Genomic DNA, 17,302 nt, shown 5'->3' with positions numbered 1-17,302 from the left:
TGGATTTTAATTGATGCATTTCATACCTATGCCAAATAAAGTAAAGGAAGTGCATAAGGGGCCGTCCATGAATGACGTCACGCACCTAGGAGGGGGGGGGGGGTCAGACATTTGTGACGATGTGTGACAAGAGGGGGGGTTGAGAAATGTGACGTCACATCAAAATGCGCACCTTTAAATAAATATAGACAACACGTTCTACTGAATTAAATAGACTTTTAAATAAATGTTTTCTCCTACATCAGAGTGCAGCGCCACATTAAATACGCACTACAATGAAAATCGTTTAAAGCGATTTGAAGCATGTTTTATATATTTTTTGGGGGGGCGGGGCAGAGCTTTGTGACGTCATATTTGAGGAAAGGTCTGACTTTTTTGTGACGCCGTGTGACGAAGGGGCGGGGGGGGGGTCAAAAATCTTCCAAAATCGCGTGACGTCATTCATTTATGGACGACCCCTAAGGTGAAGGGCCAGTCTTGTAATGCTCGCCACTGCTGGTGGAAGGCCCTCCAAGTGGGGGCTCCAGACAGCTCTCTGGAGGATATTTTTTGCCAACTCTTCCAGGCTGGCTCGGCAAAATTGAAAGAGGTAGGAGGAGTACCCACACTCTACCCCACCGCACGCGACCTGCCAATCAACTGCGGTGAGCCCATTTGTACTGCTGGGTGGACAGACGAGGGAGATTTTAGAAACTTGTACCATTGTTTCAACTGCCACGACGGGAGACTAAAATAAATTACTTTTCTATTTACATTGCTAATCGACTCTGGTAAAACAAGCATGAATATGAAGCTTTACTATGTTTGAATAATTAAAAAACCTTAATGAAGTTTAGAAAAAAAATAATGAAGTTTATACTACAGAATTTAAAATGTTTTTAATACAAATAACAATGCAAAACCTTACTTCACAGATATATTAATACACTGTTATATAATGTTAACTAACATTTGGAATTACCAATTCATTTCAACTTTTCATTTTAAATAACTTTCACAATTCAGCCAATCCAAATTTACCAGTGTGCTGCATCCATTACTACTGTGTATGTCTCAGAATAACTCAAAATGGTAAAATCTATTAACGTTGACCAGTAATCTTGTAACTTAGGCTCTGATGAAAGATACGTTTTCTTTGTTGACCCAACAAGACATGTCTCCTCTGACTGCCACTGCTGATCTCACGGTTTAACCCAAGTGTCACATTCTACATCTTCCGCTTAGTGTGAAGCAACACTTGTAACCAAGAGGTTTACAGTGAGGGAAACAAGTATTTGAACCCCTGCTGACAAAGAAATAATCAAACTATAATTTTAATGGTAGGTTTATTTGAACAGTGAGAGACAGAATAACAACAAAAAATCCAAAAAAACGCATGCCAAAATTTTATAAATTGATTTGCATTTTAATGAGGGAAATAAGTATTTGACCCCTCTGCAAAACATGACTTAGTACTTGGTGGCAAAACCCTTGTTGGCAATCACAGAGGTCAGACGTTTCTTGTAATTGGCCACCAGGTTTGCACACATCTCAGGAGGGATTTTGTCCCACTTCTCGTTGCAGATCTTCTCCAAGTCATTAAGGTTTTGAGGCTGACGTTTGGCAACTCGAACTTTCAGCTCCCTCCACAGATTTTCTATGGGATTAAGGTCTGGAGACTGGCTAGGCCACTCCAGGACCTTAATGTGCTTCTTCTTGAGCCACTGCTTTGTTGCCTTAGCCGTGTGGAATACCCACCCACGACCCATTTTCAATGCCCTGGCTGAGGGAAGGAGGTTCTCACCCAAGATTTGACGGTACATGGCCCTGTCCATCGTCCCTTTGATGCGGTGAAGTTGTCCTGTCCCCTTAGCAGAAAAACACCCCCAAAGCATAATGTTTCCACCTCCATGTTTTACGGTGGGGATGGTGTTCTTGGGGTCATAGGCAGCATTCCTCCTCCTCCAAACACGGCGAGTTGAGTTGATCCCAAAGAGCTCCATTTTGGTCTCATCTGACCACAACACTTTCACCCAGTTGTTCTCTGAATCATTCAGATGTTCATTGCCAAACTTCAGATGGGCATGTATATGTGCTTTCTTGAGCAGGGGGACTTTGCGGGCGCTGCAGGATGTCAGTCCTTCACGGCGTAGTGTGTTACCAATTGTTTTCTTGGTGACTATGGTCCCAGCTGCCTTGAGATCATTGACAAGATCCTCCCGTGTAGTTCTGGGCTGATTCCTCACAGTTCTCATGATCATTGCAACTCCACGAGGTGAGATCTTGCATGGAGTCCCAGGCCGAGGGAGATTGACAGTTCTTTTGTGTTTCTTCCATTTGCGAATAATCGCACTAACTGTTGTCAACTTCTCACCAAGCTGCTTGGCAACGGTCTTGTAGCCCATTCCAGCCTTGTGTAGGTCTACAATCTTGTCCCTGACATCCTTGGAGAGCTCTTTGGTCTTGGCCATGGTGAAGAGTTTGGAATCTGATTGATTGATTGCTTCTGTGGACAGGTGTCTTTTATACAGGTAACAAGCTGAGATTAGGAGCACTCCCTTTAAGAGTTTGCTCCTAATCTTAGCTCGTTACCTGTATAAAAGACACATGGGAACAAGAAATCTTTTTGATTGAGAGGGGGTAAAATACTTATTTCCCTTATTAAAATGCAAATCAATTTATAACATTTTTGACATGCGTTTTTCTGGATTTTCTTGTTGTTATTCTGTCTCTCACTGTTCAAATAAACCTAACCATTAAAATTATAGACTGATCATTTCTTTGTCAGTGGGCAAACGTACAAAATCAGCAGGGGATCAAATACTTTTTTTTCCCTCACTGTAAGCGTGGCACAGCAATGCATGACCCAGTGGTAGCCTTTAGGTTTTACATTAGCACATTACATACATATAATTTGTCGCAATCATTCATAATTGATTATTGCTTACACTGCTCAATGCATATATCTCGACCCAAGTTTTGATTTGAACTGAAAATCGATGCGTCTTTAAATACCACTGAATAATTAATCTTTCCAATTATACACATTACGCCCCTAGTCTTGTTAGATTGGATCAGAGGGTAAAATCAGGTGACAGATATCATATGAACCGCTCAAAACGGTGATCACGACAGGACGTCACCCACAGAGAGTGATGGCTGTTGGTCGACACTACCGACAAGAGTGGCAGCACAAGGATAAAATAATCCTGAGATGGCACCCACTGAGATGACACCCGCTGAGATGGGACCCACTGAGATGGGACCCACTGAGATGGCACCCGCTGAGATGACACCCACTGAGATGACACCCGCTGAGATGGGACCCACTGAGATGGGACCCACTGAGATGGGACCCACTGAGATGGCACCCGTTGAGATGGCACCCGCTGAGATGACACCCACTGAGATGACACCCACTGAGATGACACCCACTGAGATGACACCCACTGAGATGACACCCACTGAGATGACACCCACTGAGATGACACCCACTGAGATGACACCAACTGAGATGACACCCGCTGAGATGACACCCACTGTGATGGCACCCACTGAGATGACACCCACTGAGATGGGACCCACTGAGATGGCACCCGCTGAGATGACACCCACTGAGATGACACCCACTGAGATGACACCCACTGAGATGACACCCACTGAGATGACACCCGCTGAGATGACACCCACTGAGATGACACCCACTGAGATGACACCCACTGAGATGACACCCACTGAGATGACACCCGCTGAGATGACACCCACTGAGATGACACCCGCTGAGATGACACCCACTGAGATGACACCCACTGAGATGACACCCACTGAGATGACACCCGCTGAGATGACACCCACTGAGATGACACCCACTGAGATGACACCCACTGAGATGACACCCACTGAGATGACACCCACTGAGATGACACCCACTGAGATGACACCCACTGAGATGACACCCACTGAGATGACACCCACTGAGATGACACCCACTGAGATGACACCCGCTGAGATGACACCCACGGAGATGGCATCCGCTGAGATGACACCCGCTGAGATGACACCCACGGAGATGGAACTCACTGAGATGACAACTGAGATGAGACCCAATGCAGAGACAGAGCAATGAAGTCAGCTCTTGCACAGGATGTACTCCACAGATTGTTAAGCTGCATGATTGTGAAGGATGGAAATAGCTTGGGGAGGCCTTCGGCCAACAAATCATGGCCAGTGAATGCTGTGAGTATTTTTTAGTAATGTCTGCCATCTTCTTGTTGAATGAAGAAATAAATGTCGGGCCGGACGATTGCAGAGTGTCAGAACAGACCTTACTACTCACACTCTTCAGTGGTAATGCCACTGGTTACTTCATACAACCACAAACACACACACACATGCGGTTTTCTTACATCCTACGGGGTATGTGAATCTAGCGATATGCAGGGACGATTTCAATTTAATTCTTTTCACGCAATTTTCAATCCGGAGATTATGTTTTCTGTGCTTTTTTCCTGGAGTCTCCTGCAGAAAAACCTGGGACTTGATAAGCATTTAAGATGCAGCACCTGCAATGATAACTGCCATAGTTTTGGTGATTTACTCGAAAATATTTAATATTCCAAAACCATTGCACACACAAACATACCCTACTCTGTGGTTATTTCGGTAAAGTCACGTAGGTAGCAAAAAGTAATAGATCACGACTTTTCGATCGCAACGCAAGCAATCGTCATCAGGCGTTGCGATCGTAACGTCGTGATCTGTTATTTGTTCTACCCACGTGACTTTACCGAAAGAACCAAAGAGTATGGATTCCTGCAGTCACGAAAGCTTCAAATCAAGATTAAAGATACCCTAGTTTTGGAGAAAATGTAGAAAAATTATATTAGTCTACCAATTGCTTAATCATGCCAGTGCCGGTGAAATGGTCTCCGCTTGGGCAAACTCTAGAGCTCACTTGGTCGACTCATATACGTTGATCTAACGTGTTGGAAGAGGTGGGTGCACCGACACACAACTCCACAACACACACGACCTGCCGATCGACTGTGGTGAACACGTCAATGCTGCTACATGGATATTCACATCGGGGGGTTTCAGAAACTTGTGACATTGTTTTAACTTGCAAGTCATAGAGATCACAAAAATTGTGTTATTGATCAATTATTACCATGCACAGTAATAAGTTTTGTGCACGGTTAAATTAATTCACCAGGCCCGTCATTAGGAAACTTGTTACAAATGGGTTCACACCGTGGTCCGTGATGATGATGGTAATGATAGGACATTTTAGCGCTCAGTGGCGGAAAAATACATGACGGTAACTGGAGAGAACAAACAGCGGCAGCACAAAAGGCCACGAACACAGAGGTAATGCAAGGGACATGAAAGTGCATAGCATGATAGCATAGCATAGGGGCACGGTGCCCCCATTACCTACACCAGAGAACATCTGCGGTTCGTTTAACAATGGGTGCCACTGCTTAATTAAACAGCAAAAAAACAGCCGTACAATACTTTTCAGAGACCATCAATTCCGTGCCCATTTACAGCCAGCAGGGTCCATTTCACTAATAAATGTGAACATATCCAGAGCCATACAAGCGATTCTCAAAAACATCCCCAGAAATCCCCCCACAATGGAACCTACAGCCCAAAGGATACAGAGCGCCCCTCGGTCAAATACGTCATTTCCATGGTGACTGCCATTAAGTTGAGTATATTGCAGAGAAATAAGTTCAAGCACTTATTTGATAAGAATGGCCACTGCGTTTTGGGTTGCTGGGTGGGTGGCTGGGTGGGTGGCTGGGTGGATGGCTGGGCGGGTTGGTGGCTGGCTGGGTGGGTGGGTGGGTTGCTGGGTGGGTGGGTATCTGGGTGGGTTGCTGGGTGGGTGGGTAGCTGGGTGGGTGGGTAGCTGGCTGGATGGGTGGCTTGGTGGATGGCTGCGTGGGTGGCTGGGTGGGTGGCTGGGTGGGTAGCTGATTGGATGGGTCGCTGGATGGGTTGCTGGATGGGTGGGTAGCTGAGTGGGTAGGTAACTGAGTGGGTGGCTTGGCGGGTGGCTGGGTAGCTGTGTGGGTTTCTGTGTGGGTGGGTTGCTGGGTGGGTGGGTAGCTGGGTGGATGGGTTCCCTTTCTCCCTTTGTGGACGTTGAACAATTTGTGGCCGTTTGCCAATGCGCACGTCAAACTGTGACCCGCAGCCTCCGCCTGTCTCCGCGCTCCCGCGTCAGCTCCGCTGCTTGCTCCGTCGCTAATGAGCGCCAGTTACACCCTGTCCTCCGCCCCTCCATACATGGGCAGTGTTGGAACATTGCTTTTAAAAACACAGCCACCTCCGATTTCTATTTAAATGTGGAGCTTGGTTCATCTGCTAGGTGTAATCTGGCATCGCAGCGAGCACTCCGACTATTCTGTGGATTATAGTTGAATCATTTGACGTAATATTCTACATCTGATTTGATTTCCTCTGCTTTGTTTCCCTTCCAACAATCACTGTGACCCTTTGAGAGACGAAAATATCCATTGGAATTACAGTCCCATACACAAACTCATAAAGCACTTTAATTAAAAAAACATATACAACCATTATCAAAACAAGTTATCAAGATGTAACGACAGTGAGCTTGCATGTAACAAAATACAAAACAGAAGAGGATGCAGGCAGGGAGATATGCTCTCGCTATAGTTATTTACAGCAACATTAGAAGATATTTTCTGAAAGCTAGATTGGAGAAATTAATGCGTAAACCTTTTGGAGAAAATAATAGCACTCTCAGATTTGATGATGACGGTCAATTCAAAAAGCAGTAAAACAATAACTGAAAATAAATGATTGCAGAACTTCACCAAGAAGGATGCAAAGTTGAATCAAGGTAAATATGAGCAGGACAAAAGTATTGTGCACCATAACTGCATAGGTCAGAGAGCTCGACAATACAACTACTGCCTATTCAATACAGCTGGTGCATGTGGAGGATGCCATGGATTTTATATAACATAGGGTTAGCAACTTGGACGTCCATAATACAACATGGCAATAAAGTATTTTAAATATAACCAGGATTGCGATGCCTGGAACACATCTGTGTCTGATGGAGAACCGGTTGCTGAGATTGGTGCTGGAGTCATGAAATCAACGGTGAGGATCAACAGCCAGACAGTGGTGGCGGTGGTGATGATGAGACTGAGAGCAGACCATGCGGGTCACGTGTCGACTTTACACCAACTGCAGACTCTAGCATGAGGGAGGAAGCTATGGTGAGGTGTGGTGAGTTCAGCAGCCCTTGGCAGGTCTATTCACAGGTTTACTAAACTGGCCATGGCGTAGCTTGCCTTGCCAGCTTTGCTCACACATGTTTGATTTTCGCAATTTAACACGTAGGTGTTCGCGACCAATATCATCCATAAGAGGTTTTTTTGGGTTAGATCGTGTAAATATATAATTGTGTCATTATATAAGGGACGGAACAGTTAGACTTCTCCACAAATCTGGCTGTCGCCTGATGAAGCTAGTTGTAATTACTGGTGAAATGTCATACTCGGATTGTAAATGTTGTGGCTTGGCTCTCCAACACACCGGTGTGCTGTACGAGTGACGAAGTGGCACTTTCTGTTTACGTGACAAACCTTACTAGTTGGCTGTGTCGGGTGGTGGCGGGGTTTTAACGACACATTTATACATTTACGCGATCTAACCCCAAAAAAACGTCTATTATGGATTATTTTCGCAATGTTCCGTATGTTTGTATTGCTTAGTCTGCTTGGATGTCAGTTCTGTTTGGCCTTGTTTGCTTGATCGCTTGTCCATCTGTCTATTTCATGAGAATACTCCACTTGATCTCAACGTAGACACATTTACTGACCCACACTAAACACGTTAGTCTCTTTGCAATTTTTCAGGGCTAATTAAGATTGTCCTGCATACACTGCATGTGTTCTCCACAAAACAGCAGTTCTCCAAAAGGAGGTTGCAATAAAAAAAAAGTTGTCAAAACAGCCTCCTTATGTTGCACTGGCTGTGCGGATTACATTTTGTTACAAATCACAAATTTACTTAATAAAAAAAAAACATAATTCACGATGTAAATATATACGTGTTAGAACTTGCCTTAATGTTTAATAAGGGTGGACGCACAAGCTAACAAAAATGTGTTCAAATCGAAATGTTGTGGACTTGGGACAATTAGCATCACCAACATGGAACTGCACTGCAGGCACAAAACGGCCCTAAAGACAGCCATCAAGGGCAATTGCCGAGGACTGCTGGGGGAGACACAGCGTGATGGGTGCCAGAACTGCCTCACACCTCACTCTAAGCCCATCACAGACTTACAATTTGTTATTTCAGCCGCTGACAATGAAGACTGGAGGCAATTAAGTTTAAGAGCAATTTTCTTGTATGCAGCTGATCTGTTATCCAGCCCATCACCATGTGCTTATCACAACGTGATATTGAAACGTTTATCTTATACATTTTTGAAATAATATCTTGGACATTTACTCACTGTTCAGAGATAAGCAGGTGTGTGTTTTCATGGAAAAGTGTTAATTTAACATTGAGGTTATAATTTATGACCACACGTCTTAATGATTTAACATAGCATTGCCCAAAAACGTCGCCAATTATATATTTACCCTTCTTAGTGCCCCCATGTTATTGACGAAAGGGTTGGGGTTGTGTTGCTTAATGTGCATCACTGCCAACGCAGTGTCACCAAATAATTAGATTTGTGATCACGAGCCATTTATTTCCAGTTTTAGAATTGTATTTGTGTTTTATTTTAACATTGGTGGACGCTACTCGGAGCTGCTAACTCAGACCATTAGGTCAAACTTAGATGAGATCACTGAAAGGGTCAGGAAGCAGAACTCCCACACTCAAGCTTACAGATGTTTCAGTTAATTATCCCAAGAAAAAAATATTGCTCGGAGCAAATTCATTCATCATTAAAAGATATATATATGAAGATTGTATAATTTAAAGGGTAACTTTTATTTTCAAATGTAATATGTTACTTCTCAAGATGCTGCACAAACAGAGGGAAGAGACAAGGGGGGTAGATCGCGAGAGCCCGTACGCTAAGGTGCCGCTGCCTGGAACAGTCATAAACAGAGGTGGTAAGAACTATGGCTTGAGTCTGGACTTGACCTCAACACAATTTAACGTGACTTGTTGACCCAGGTGAAAGCCTATTGTGAGTAATAATAAATTTGGCTTTTGCACATGAGGCTAAAGTGACTAAGGTTTTCTATAATTGTATCCATTTTGTTGATGGTAATTAGTAACATTTTATTTTGGCCTGTGACAGGACATACATATGTCAACTCTTGTAAGTGAATGCCACCTCAGGTTGTTTCATATGCCATGCTGTAGCAAATAGCGTGCTCTGATAATTCACCAGAAATGTTTCCAGGCAGTTGTGGGAATTCAATCTTTAACATAATAACAATAATAACGTAATTTTATATCGCGTAATTCATGCTAATTGTATCCCATAATTCTGTACATGAATTATATGAGGACCAAAATGTATATACAGTTACTACCAAGCAAATCAAAACTCCACTACCAAGTAAGGTTAAAAGTTAAGAAACAAATAAATAAATTGCACCAAAATAAGAGAAACAACGTGGCCCAGTGGCTCAGAGGTCAGAGTTCTCAAGTGTGGTGAGCTCATAGTCTTAACCTGGTCACCAATGATCAGACAAAAACCCATCATATTAAATTGGGTTTGTCACTCAAATTGGCTAAATTACTGCCCTGGTAATTAAAAATATTCGTGAGCTTTTCTCATTGTAACAAGACAGGTGGAAAAGTGGTGCCCCGTCGTGTGGATAAAAGGTATCTTCAAGGAAACTCGGAAGTAGTTCTGTGACATCTGCTTTTGCAGACCATTCTCTAACATTGAGGGTTGCATGCTCTGTGAGACTTCAGCACGGATTCTTCCTCTCGTGACATGGTGCTGTCAGAAAAATCAGGATAACATATTGAAAAAAATACTAAAGACATGAAAACAAAATTCGTGAAGATGCTGTGTGCAATGTTCCCCGGGCTACGCGGCCACCCGAACGATCCTCCCGAGACTCATGTACCTTCCTAGGATGAGGTTTGGAGCAAAGTGGAGCTGACCAGGGCGATCGATAGACCTCCAGATGAGCCCCACGATTAGGATCTCCAGCCAGCAGCACTCCAGCAGCTGCACCTGGTCACTCAGCCCGATGGCCGTGAATCCTGCCAGGGACGGTGGTGTCAGACAGGTGGAAAGAGTGAAAATGAAGAAGAAAAAAATAATAAAAATAATACCTACAACTGAGCCAGTTAAAGTACATTTTCACAAAGTCGGCATTTTTTTGTTCTTCAAATATTACAAGGCTCAAGAGGAACACAACAGGGCATGCATAACATGATTGCTTTCCACAACTTTGTAGCCTAACTCGGTGACACATCCGACTGTGTTCATGATGAAAGTGGTACTTCTGGTCTTCGAGGGGGGAGGCAGATCAAAAAAGAAAAACGTCGTGTAAAAAATCTCATGTCTGTGCCCCGCTGGGAGTGATTTATACTGAGCACAACACTCCACAGAATAAGCCAAATGCTAATAATTTTCCGAGTCAAAAATGTTTTTGCAAAATGTATTACATAGGCGAAAAAGTAAAACAGCATTCATCAACAATTGAAACTCCACGGGAATACTCAACCAGTGCAGCTGTGCTGACCAGGTAAAAAGTGGAAATTTTAAATAACAGCTTTTTACAAAAATGAAATAACTTAAACGTACATCCGTAACATAGGTTTTCGGGTTAGATTGCTTAAATATAAATGTGTCGTTAAACCTGCCACCACCCGACAAATACAATTAGTAAGGTTTGTCACGTAAACAAAACATGCCAATTCGCACCCAGTAAAGCACACTGGTGTATTGGAGTGTAAACTCACAACATTTACAATTCGAGTATGATGTTTCGCCAGTAATTACAACCAGCATCATCGCACTTTAGCTGTCACCTGATTTTGCTAGTTGTAATTACTGGCGAAACATCATACTCAAATTGTAAATGTTGTGGGTTTACTCTCCTACACACCGGTGTGCTGTACTAGTAATGAATTGGCATGTTTTGTTTACATGACACACCTTACTAATTGGCTGTGTCGGGTGGTGGTGGGTTTAACGACACATTTATATTTAGGCGATCTAACCTAAAAACCACTATTATGGATAATATTGGTTGCAAAAGCTTACCACGTGTTAAATTGATAAATGTATATGTATTAAATGGTTCCTCTAGTGCAGGTATTTGGTTCATAATATATGTTGCACACAAAGTATTTACTTTGAACAGCATCATATGCTGTTCAAACATTATTTGACTTATCGTTAATAAAATGTTATTGGGGGTTAGAAAATTATGCAAATAATGGAAACAAAAAAGTGAATTATTATGACGGTAATGAGCACAGGAACTCATATGGTGCTCATGACGAATGCTTACGCTCGTTCGCAAGTGGAATGATAGGTCGAGCAATACAATGTTACATCGGTAGCTTGAACATTATATATCTATTTTTTTAACATTCTTGATGATAATGCTATAGGCTGAAGGTTACGCGTATTCCACGAAAAGTATGGAGGTGGCCAAAGCGAGCGCAGGCGCAATGTGCCCCTGCCCGGCAGTGGGCACACGGACACAGGGCTCCTAGCTCCGAGCTCCGTGATGGCCAAGTCGTAGTGTCCCAACCCCGAAGGCTGGGTCGTTTCAACCTCAGCGGACGCCAAAAATTTTGGTTGGGTCACTTTTGTGTGTACTTAGCGTATATATTTTACATGATCGGTGTCTCCCCGTCTGTTAACAAATGCACAGTCAACACAGTCGCAAAGGGCGCTCATGTTTTGTCATGAATTGGCCAAGCACAGTGCGGCATTACCGCGCTCATATGGAGTTCAAACAGCCTCGCAACATACAGGAAAACTGCACAAAGGTTACACTATGTACACAATGTGTGTATGAGTGTCATATTTTTTAGGATGATTAAAAATGTCAGCACCCTGAATGCAATAAACAAATCACCACAGCATGCAAACAGCCCCGTGTTTGTGCTATATACTGGTGGGGTGCACATATGGCATTCTGTATTAACAATGAAAAAATGCTTCACTATTGGACATCAATGGAATGTTCACACTGGGCATTATTATATTGGACGCATATTAGAACTAATATATTTTTTAAAAATCACCATATTCATCATTAACACATAATATATATGGTTGAAAAGGCTACAGTAGAAAGATTTACTGTGAAGTCATTCCATCTTTCTGCGCTGTTCTAAAGAAGGGTGAATACCTGAACATCAGATTATTAAGTATATTTTTTCTGTTGTAAACTAGTGTTCATGATCATTGTGGTGATTTAGTTATTTTTATGCCAGTTGACCAATTCCAACACAGTCTGATATAAATCAATCTTACACCATTACACTTCCTGCTCACCATTCTCAAACAGAAAAAAAAACAGATATTTGAATGATAGGTTAAATGTATGCAATCCTCTCTGTGTTGTCTGTATTGTATTTTACAGGTTCAATTTGGGTGACAGGGTGGCACAATGGTGCCTCATAGCAAGAAAGCCCTGATGTAGATTCCCGACTCGACCACCTTTGTGTGGACTGTGAATGTTTTCCCTTTGTTCTGCATGTGTTTTCTCTGCACCGTCCAGTTTCCTCCCGTAGCTATCAAAACACAAACAATGTAACAGGTATTGGCCATACATCCCAATGCTATAAAAAGACCTGCAATTTTTCCTATTTTGGATGACAAACAGAAGCAACATCTCCCCATTCTGATAAAACTTGGCAAGGACCCTCCTGAAAAAATATTGATACTTTCCTGGATAAACCAGCATTAATACGTGAATAATACTAATTGTGAGACAAATTTAATGGAATGAGGGCTGAGTGAAATTGTCACTGGGATCAGCTAAAGACATAGACATGACAGATTATATTTATCTATGGCACCATTGCTCGACCTCACACTAGCCCAGTGATTTTTGTAGATGTTTACAGTTAACATCCAGCTCTTCAAGTTGTCAGACAACAGCTTCAAGGGGCACCAGGTACCTACTGCAAAGAATGCGATCACTGAGCTAATATGGAATTCAGGAGTTTGTGATGCATTCAAGAACCACGGACATAAAACACTTCTGTTGCACAAAACTTGGCAATGCTTTTGAGTTTGGTTTACAGGCTTTAGCCTATGTACCACTTTCCAAACTGCCGAAGTTTATTGAGTGCCCTCTGATTAGAAGCATTTAATCTTAGTGAATATTTGCTTTGTGCAGGAAGCTGAGAGTTATGTTTTAAACTTGATATCTTAGCGGCATCTGCAAACCGGAGTAATTAGAAGAATGGCCCAATGGTTTTTTTTAATTCTTGAACATGGACAATTCAGTCTCTAAAGCCTAAGTCCAACAGTCGAGCAGTCGTCATATAAGACAGATTTTTTTTGGCACAGGATTTTTCTTTAAAATACCTTCAATGGCATTTGTTGATTCATAGCCAAATAACTAAAACTTGTATTGTTATGCGGCTGTAATCCTTCATTACTGCCCTCGGGCTGGGTAGGGGTGTCGGGAGGAAGGAGGTGACGGTGGTACGGGGGTGGGGGATATAAGTAAATATGGTGGGATTATTTCCATCATACTTCAAGCATTACCCAGACTTTTAAAGCAGCATGCCATAGCTTTGACATAAACAATGATGGATAAAATGAAGGAACGAAGTATTACTCTAGTAATTACAATTATGCAGGAAAGCTTCACTGAGTCTTTCAGCTCATTTTCAGGAGGATCCAGCTACATTGAGATATTGGGCCAATTCCAATCATGAGTATTTTGCTCTGTGTGGATTTAAACCATAGTACTCAGAGAAAATTCACACACGAGAAGATAACAATGAAAGCTCCACAATGATGGATTTAATCCTCTTACAATATTGCTATCTCCCGGCGACCTGGGTCTTTGAGTTTGTGAGTTTCACAAATCTGTACGTTCCACAAACCTTTGCCTCCAGTACTGTATCAGAGGTGCCCTTCGTGGCGCATGACCACGGATGGTAGAGGTGGACCCAAGGAAGTAGTCCTAGTATGGGAGAAGCAGCGGTGCCTTTACTCGTATGCTTAATAGGTTCCATGACTCAATTGCGATAGCAATAATTACCACCTACTGGCAGACATAATGAACATTTGCAGGCCGGTGCTGAGTTGCTGTGTGCCACTCAGGGACTGTTGCCATTAGGGGGTTACCTAGGCTAAAAGCAATTGACTAATTTGTACCTTATGGAGACAATATAAATGGAAGTATTGGTATTATTTGTGTACCCGCAAAGGGCCACAACTTTATGGATCCCAAATATCTCTATGCCAACTCTCTCCATGTCTCTGTCGCTTTGTATGTGTGTCTCTCTCTCTCCATGTCTGTCTCTGTCTATCTCTCTCTCCATGTGTATCTCACTGTCTATCGCTGTGTGTCGAGGGCACCCTTCCCACATCTGCATAGGATCCCAATTAGCCGTGAGGTGGCTCTGTTCAAAGGCCATTATTCAGTCACACACGCACGCATAGCTGACAGTTACCAAAGCAGCTACTCCACAACTACAGAAGCCATATCACATTTATTGAAAATAAGCATGTACTTGTATACCTAAACACTGCATATTTAAGCATGTTGCATGTATTGCAGTGTTTCAAATGCACTTATTAATGTGAATAAAAAAAGAGGAAAATAGAAAACAATAATTTATCAAAAAAGCTGCAGATTTTTTTTGATAAACCAATATTGTACTTGCTATATCAATATCAACAGGACCCCGTCCTGAACTTTGTAATCTGAACTGCTGCTGCAGAACAGCACATTCAGCACAGTGTGGTTGGCTGCGCTAATGCACAACTTCTATAGCACGCAGGTCTAAGCTCTATGCAAAATACTTTAGCACGAGTACATTATTACACTTCAGCACAAAATACGAAAGCAAAACTTAAGATGACCAACACTTCTGCCAATTAGCCGAGAGTGTGGCCGGGCAAAGAAAACAACATGAAATATTTAATGACGCAACTATAGAACGTCCGTGCCATCGACTGCACACAAAGACAAAGCTCTCCCATATAACCTTTAACAGACTGTTGGGGCAAGTGCTGTTAGTGAGTGGCAGCTATGAAGGCCGGCACGGTACACGAAGGGGGCGGATGGCCAACACCACGCCCGGCCTTCTTTATCTCCCCAGTGCTGATGTTTACACACAGCACACACGTACCCATTTAAGGCAGAGGCGACTGCATATATACACACACACAGGATGGTCAACACATTTCAGAACAAGATATATAAAGCATAACGACCCAATGCCACTTACTATTTACTAGTGAAATGATGATTCGCTCCGATGGCATTTTGATTGCCACAATCAACAAGTAATTTGCCTAAGTTTTACCAACTCGTTTGTAATGTATTGCATTTTGTTTGTAAAATTTGTGACTTTTTGTTTTTCATGTAACATGAAAAACATCGACTATTACACACGTGATCCGATCCGTGTGTCGCGGGCCTTAAAACTGAAATGATTTGTTAGAGGCACGTTGCACCCACGCTTACCATCGACTGCCTACAGCGATGTTGTAAGTCACTGGAACAGAGGCACAATTTTGTCTTTTTATTCTTAATTTGGACTTGTGTTTTTGGAATATATTTCAAATGCTTGTATTTGTGGATTAAATCATATTTTTAAACATAATGAATCAACATTAACTTTGTGTTAATAATATAACAGGTCCCTGCAGGGTGGGCTGGTAGGAACATTGGAATTTTGCGCACGAGATTTCACTTCGTTAAAGTATTGAAAGGGGACGAACGGACGGACACATTAATCTATTGCAGGCTGGTACACTCAGTTTACAACTTCGTTCCTACCAGTATAAATAATGCCTTATCTTTGTACATCTCAACTCTGATTTGTACTTTGTATTTAGATTTTGTGCTGTACAGAATTGATTTTAAAACTGCTCAGGTCTTCCTTAAAATACTCTATTTCAACGAAGAACCTTAGCCCAGTGTTCATCAATGACTCACCCTGACAAATCATGCAATAGGTTTGGATCTGCACGTGTGTTATTTTGCCCACCCCTCATTCATACAAATTTTGATACACACATTTCTGCATGTTTGGCTTTGCATGGCCAAAGAGTCCTTGTTAAATTTCTATGGCATTTAAAAACCCTCATTTTTTGGCCCCCACACAGGATGGTTGAGCAAAACACAAGAGAGAAAGCACTACATTTTTGGACAATACTATGTTTTGGCATGGAAAGGCAGGTTGGTCATACTCTTTTAAGACCTTTGGCTCATTTTACGGGCTCAGCACAAATCTGTGCTAAAGGTCACGTCTTGCTTGGCAGATACCAAACAACTCTCACTCTACACCAAATTAGTTGAAAGTATTATAACATGTACAGGCACTTTGTAGTGAAAATATAAAAACAGCATGATGTTCTGTACTTAATTCGATTGTAGAAACCATTCCAAACCTTCAGACAATCAACGGATATTTGACCTGTTGCTGCTAATTATGACGATGATTACAAATATTACAATGAATGAAAAACACTCAAGGTTAGGGTCAAGAGGTCATCACGGCCAATAATGTATAAAGTAAAGGTGTACTTAATATCAATAAAACATACATTACTCTCAGAAAAATAAGCACTTTTAAACCTGAACCTGAATTCATTTCTGCAGATCAACGTGTGTCAATATAACACAGACTATTTACTTTCTTCTTTGTATGACTACGAACAAATCACCCTGAATGATGTACCTAACCTCATAAAATATCAGAAACGAAGCAGCTTTGAGCCTGGTGAGCACTGGATAGGAGACATGAACAGAAATTAGATTTTTAAAGCCATCTACATCAAGCTTCGAGTGTTTCCACCTCGCATGGCATGGGTCTTCTCTGCGTACTTCAGTTTCTTCCCACATGCCAAACCCTCATGAACAGATTTGAACAGGCATCCCAATGCAAGATCCTCCTGAGTAAGAGTCTTGAGAGTCAGTGAGGCTTTCCTGGGGTAATACAGGTAATGTTACTATTGTTATTTATGCATTACTCTGTAATCTCTGTGCAATGCTTATCATACTTTTAAGGATTGATGCTATATCAAATCAAAGCCTACTGCGTACACCTTGGTTTCATGGGTTCAGCAGGGTGGTGCATAGGTAACCCTTGTTTATAACGTAGGCTTCCACACGTAGATGGTCGTGGGTTTGAT

At 42.2% G+C, this 17,302-nt stretch overlaps 1 protein-coding gene across 2 annotated transcripts in view; it reads right to left on the bottom strand.

Moving 5' to 3' along the window:
• The window catches only part of LOC103091711 (estrogen receptor), a 98,009-nt gene that overhangs the window by 26,280 nt on the left and 54,427 nt on the right, over positions 1–17,302 (bottom strand). For both annotated transcript variants that reach the window (XM_032956080.2, XM_032956079.2), the window contains one exon: positions 10,074–10,212. In XM_032956080.2, coding sequence (XP_032811971.2) covers positions 10,074–10,212 — 139 coding nt within the window. The remainder of the gene's footprint in view (positions 1–10,073; positions 10,213–17,302) is intronic.

The sequence above is a fragment of the Petromyzon marinus genome, chromosome 17 (assembly GCF_048934315.1).
Source record: "Petromyzon marinus isolate PM22_M1 ecotype Great Lakes invasive population chromosome 17, UKy_Petmar_22M1.pri1.0, whole genome shotgun sequence".
Taxonomy (NCBI): Eukaryota; Metazoa; Chordata; class Hyperoartia; order Petromyzontiformes; family Petromyzontidae; genus Petromyzon; species Petromyzon marinus.
Note: the sequence above shows the minus strand (reverse complement) of the source record. Positions and strands in the feature narration are given on the sequence as shown.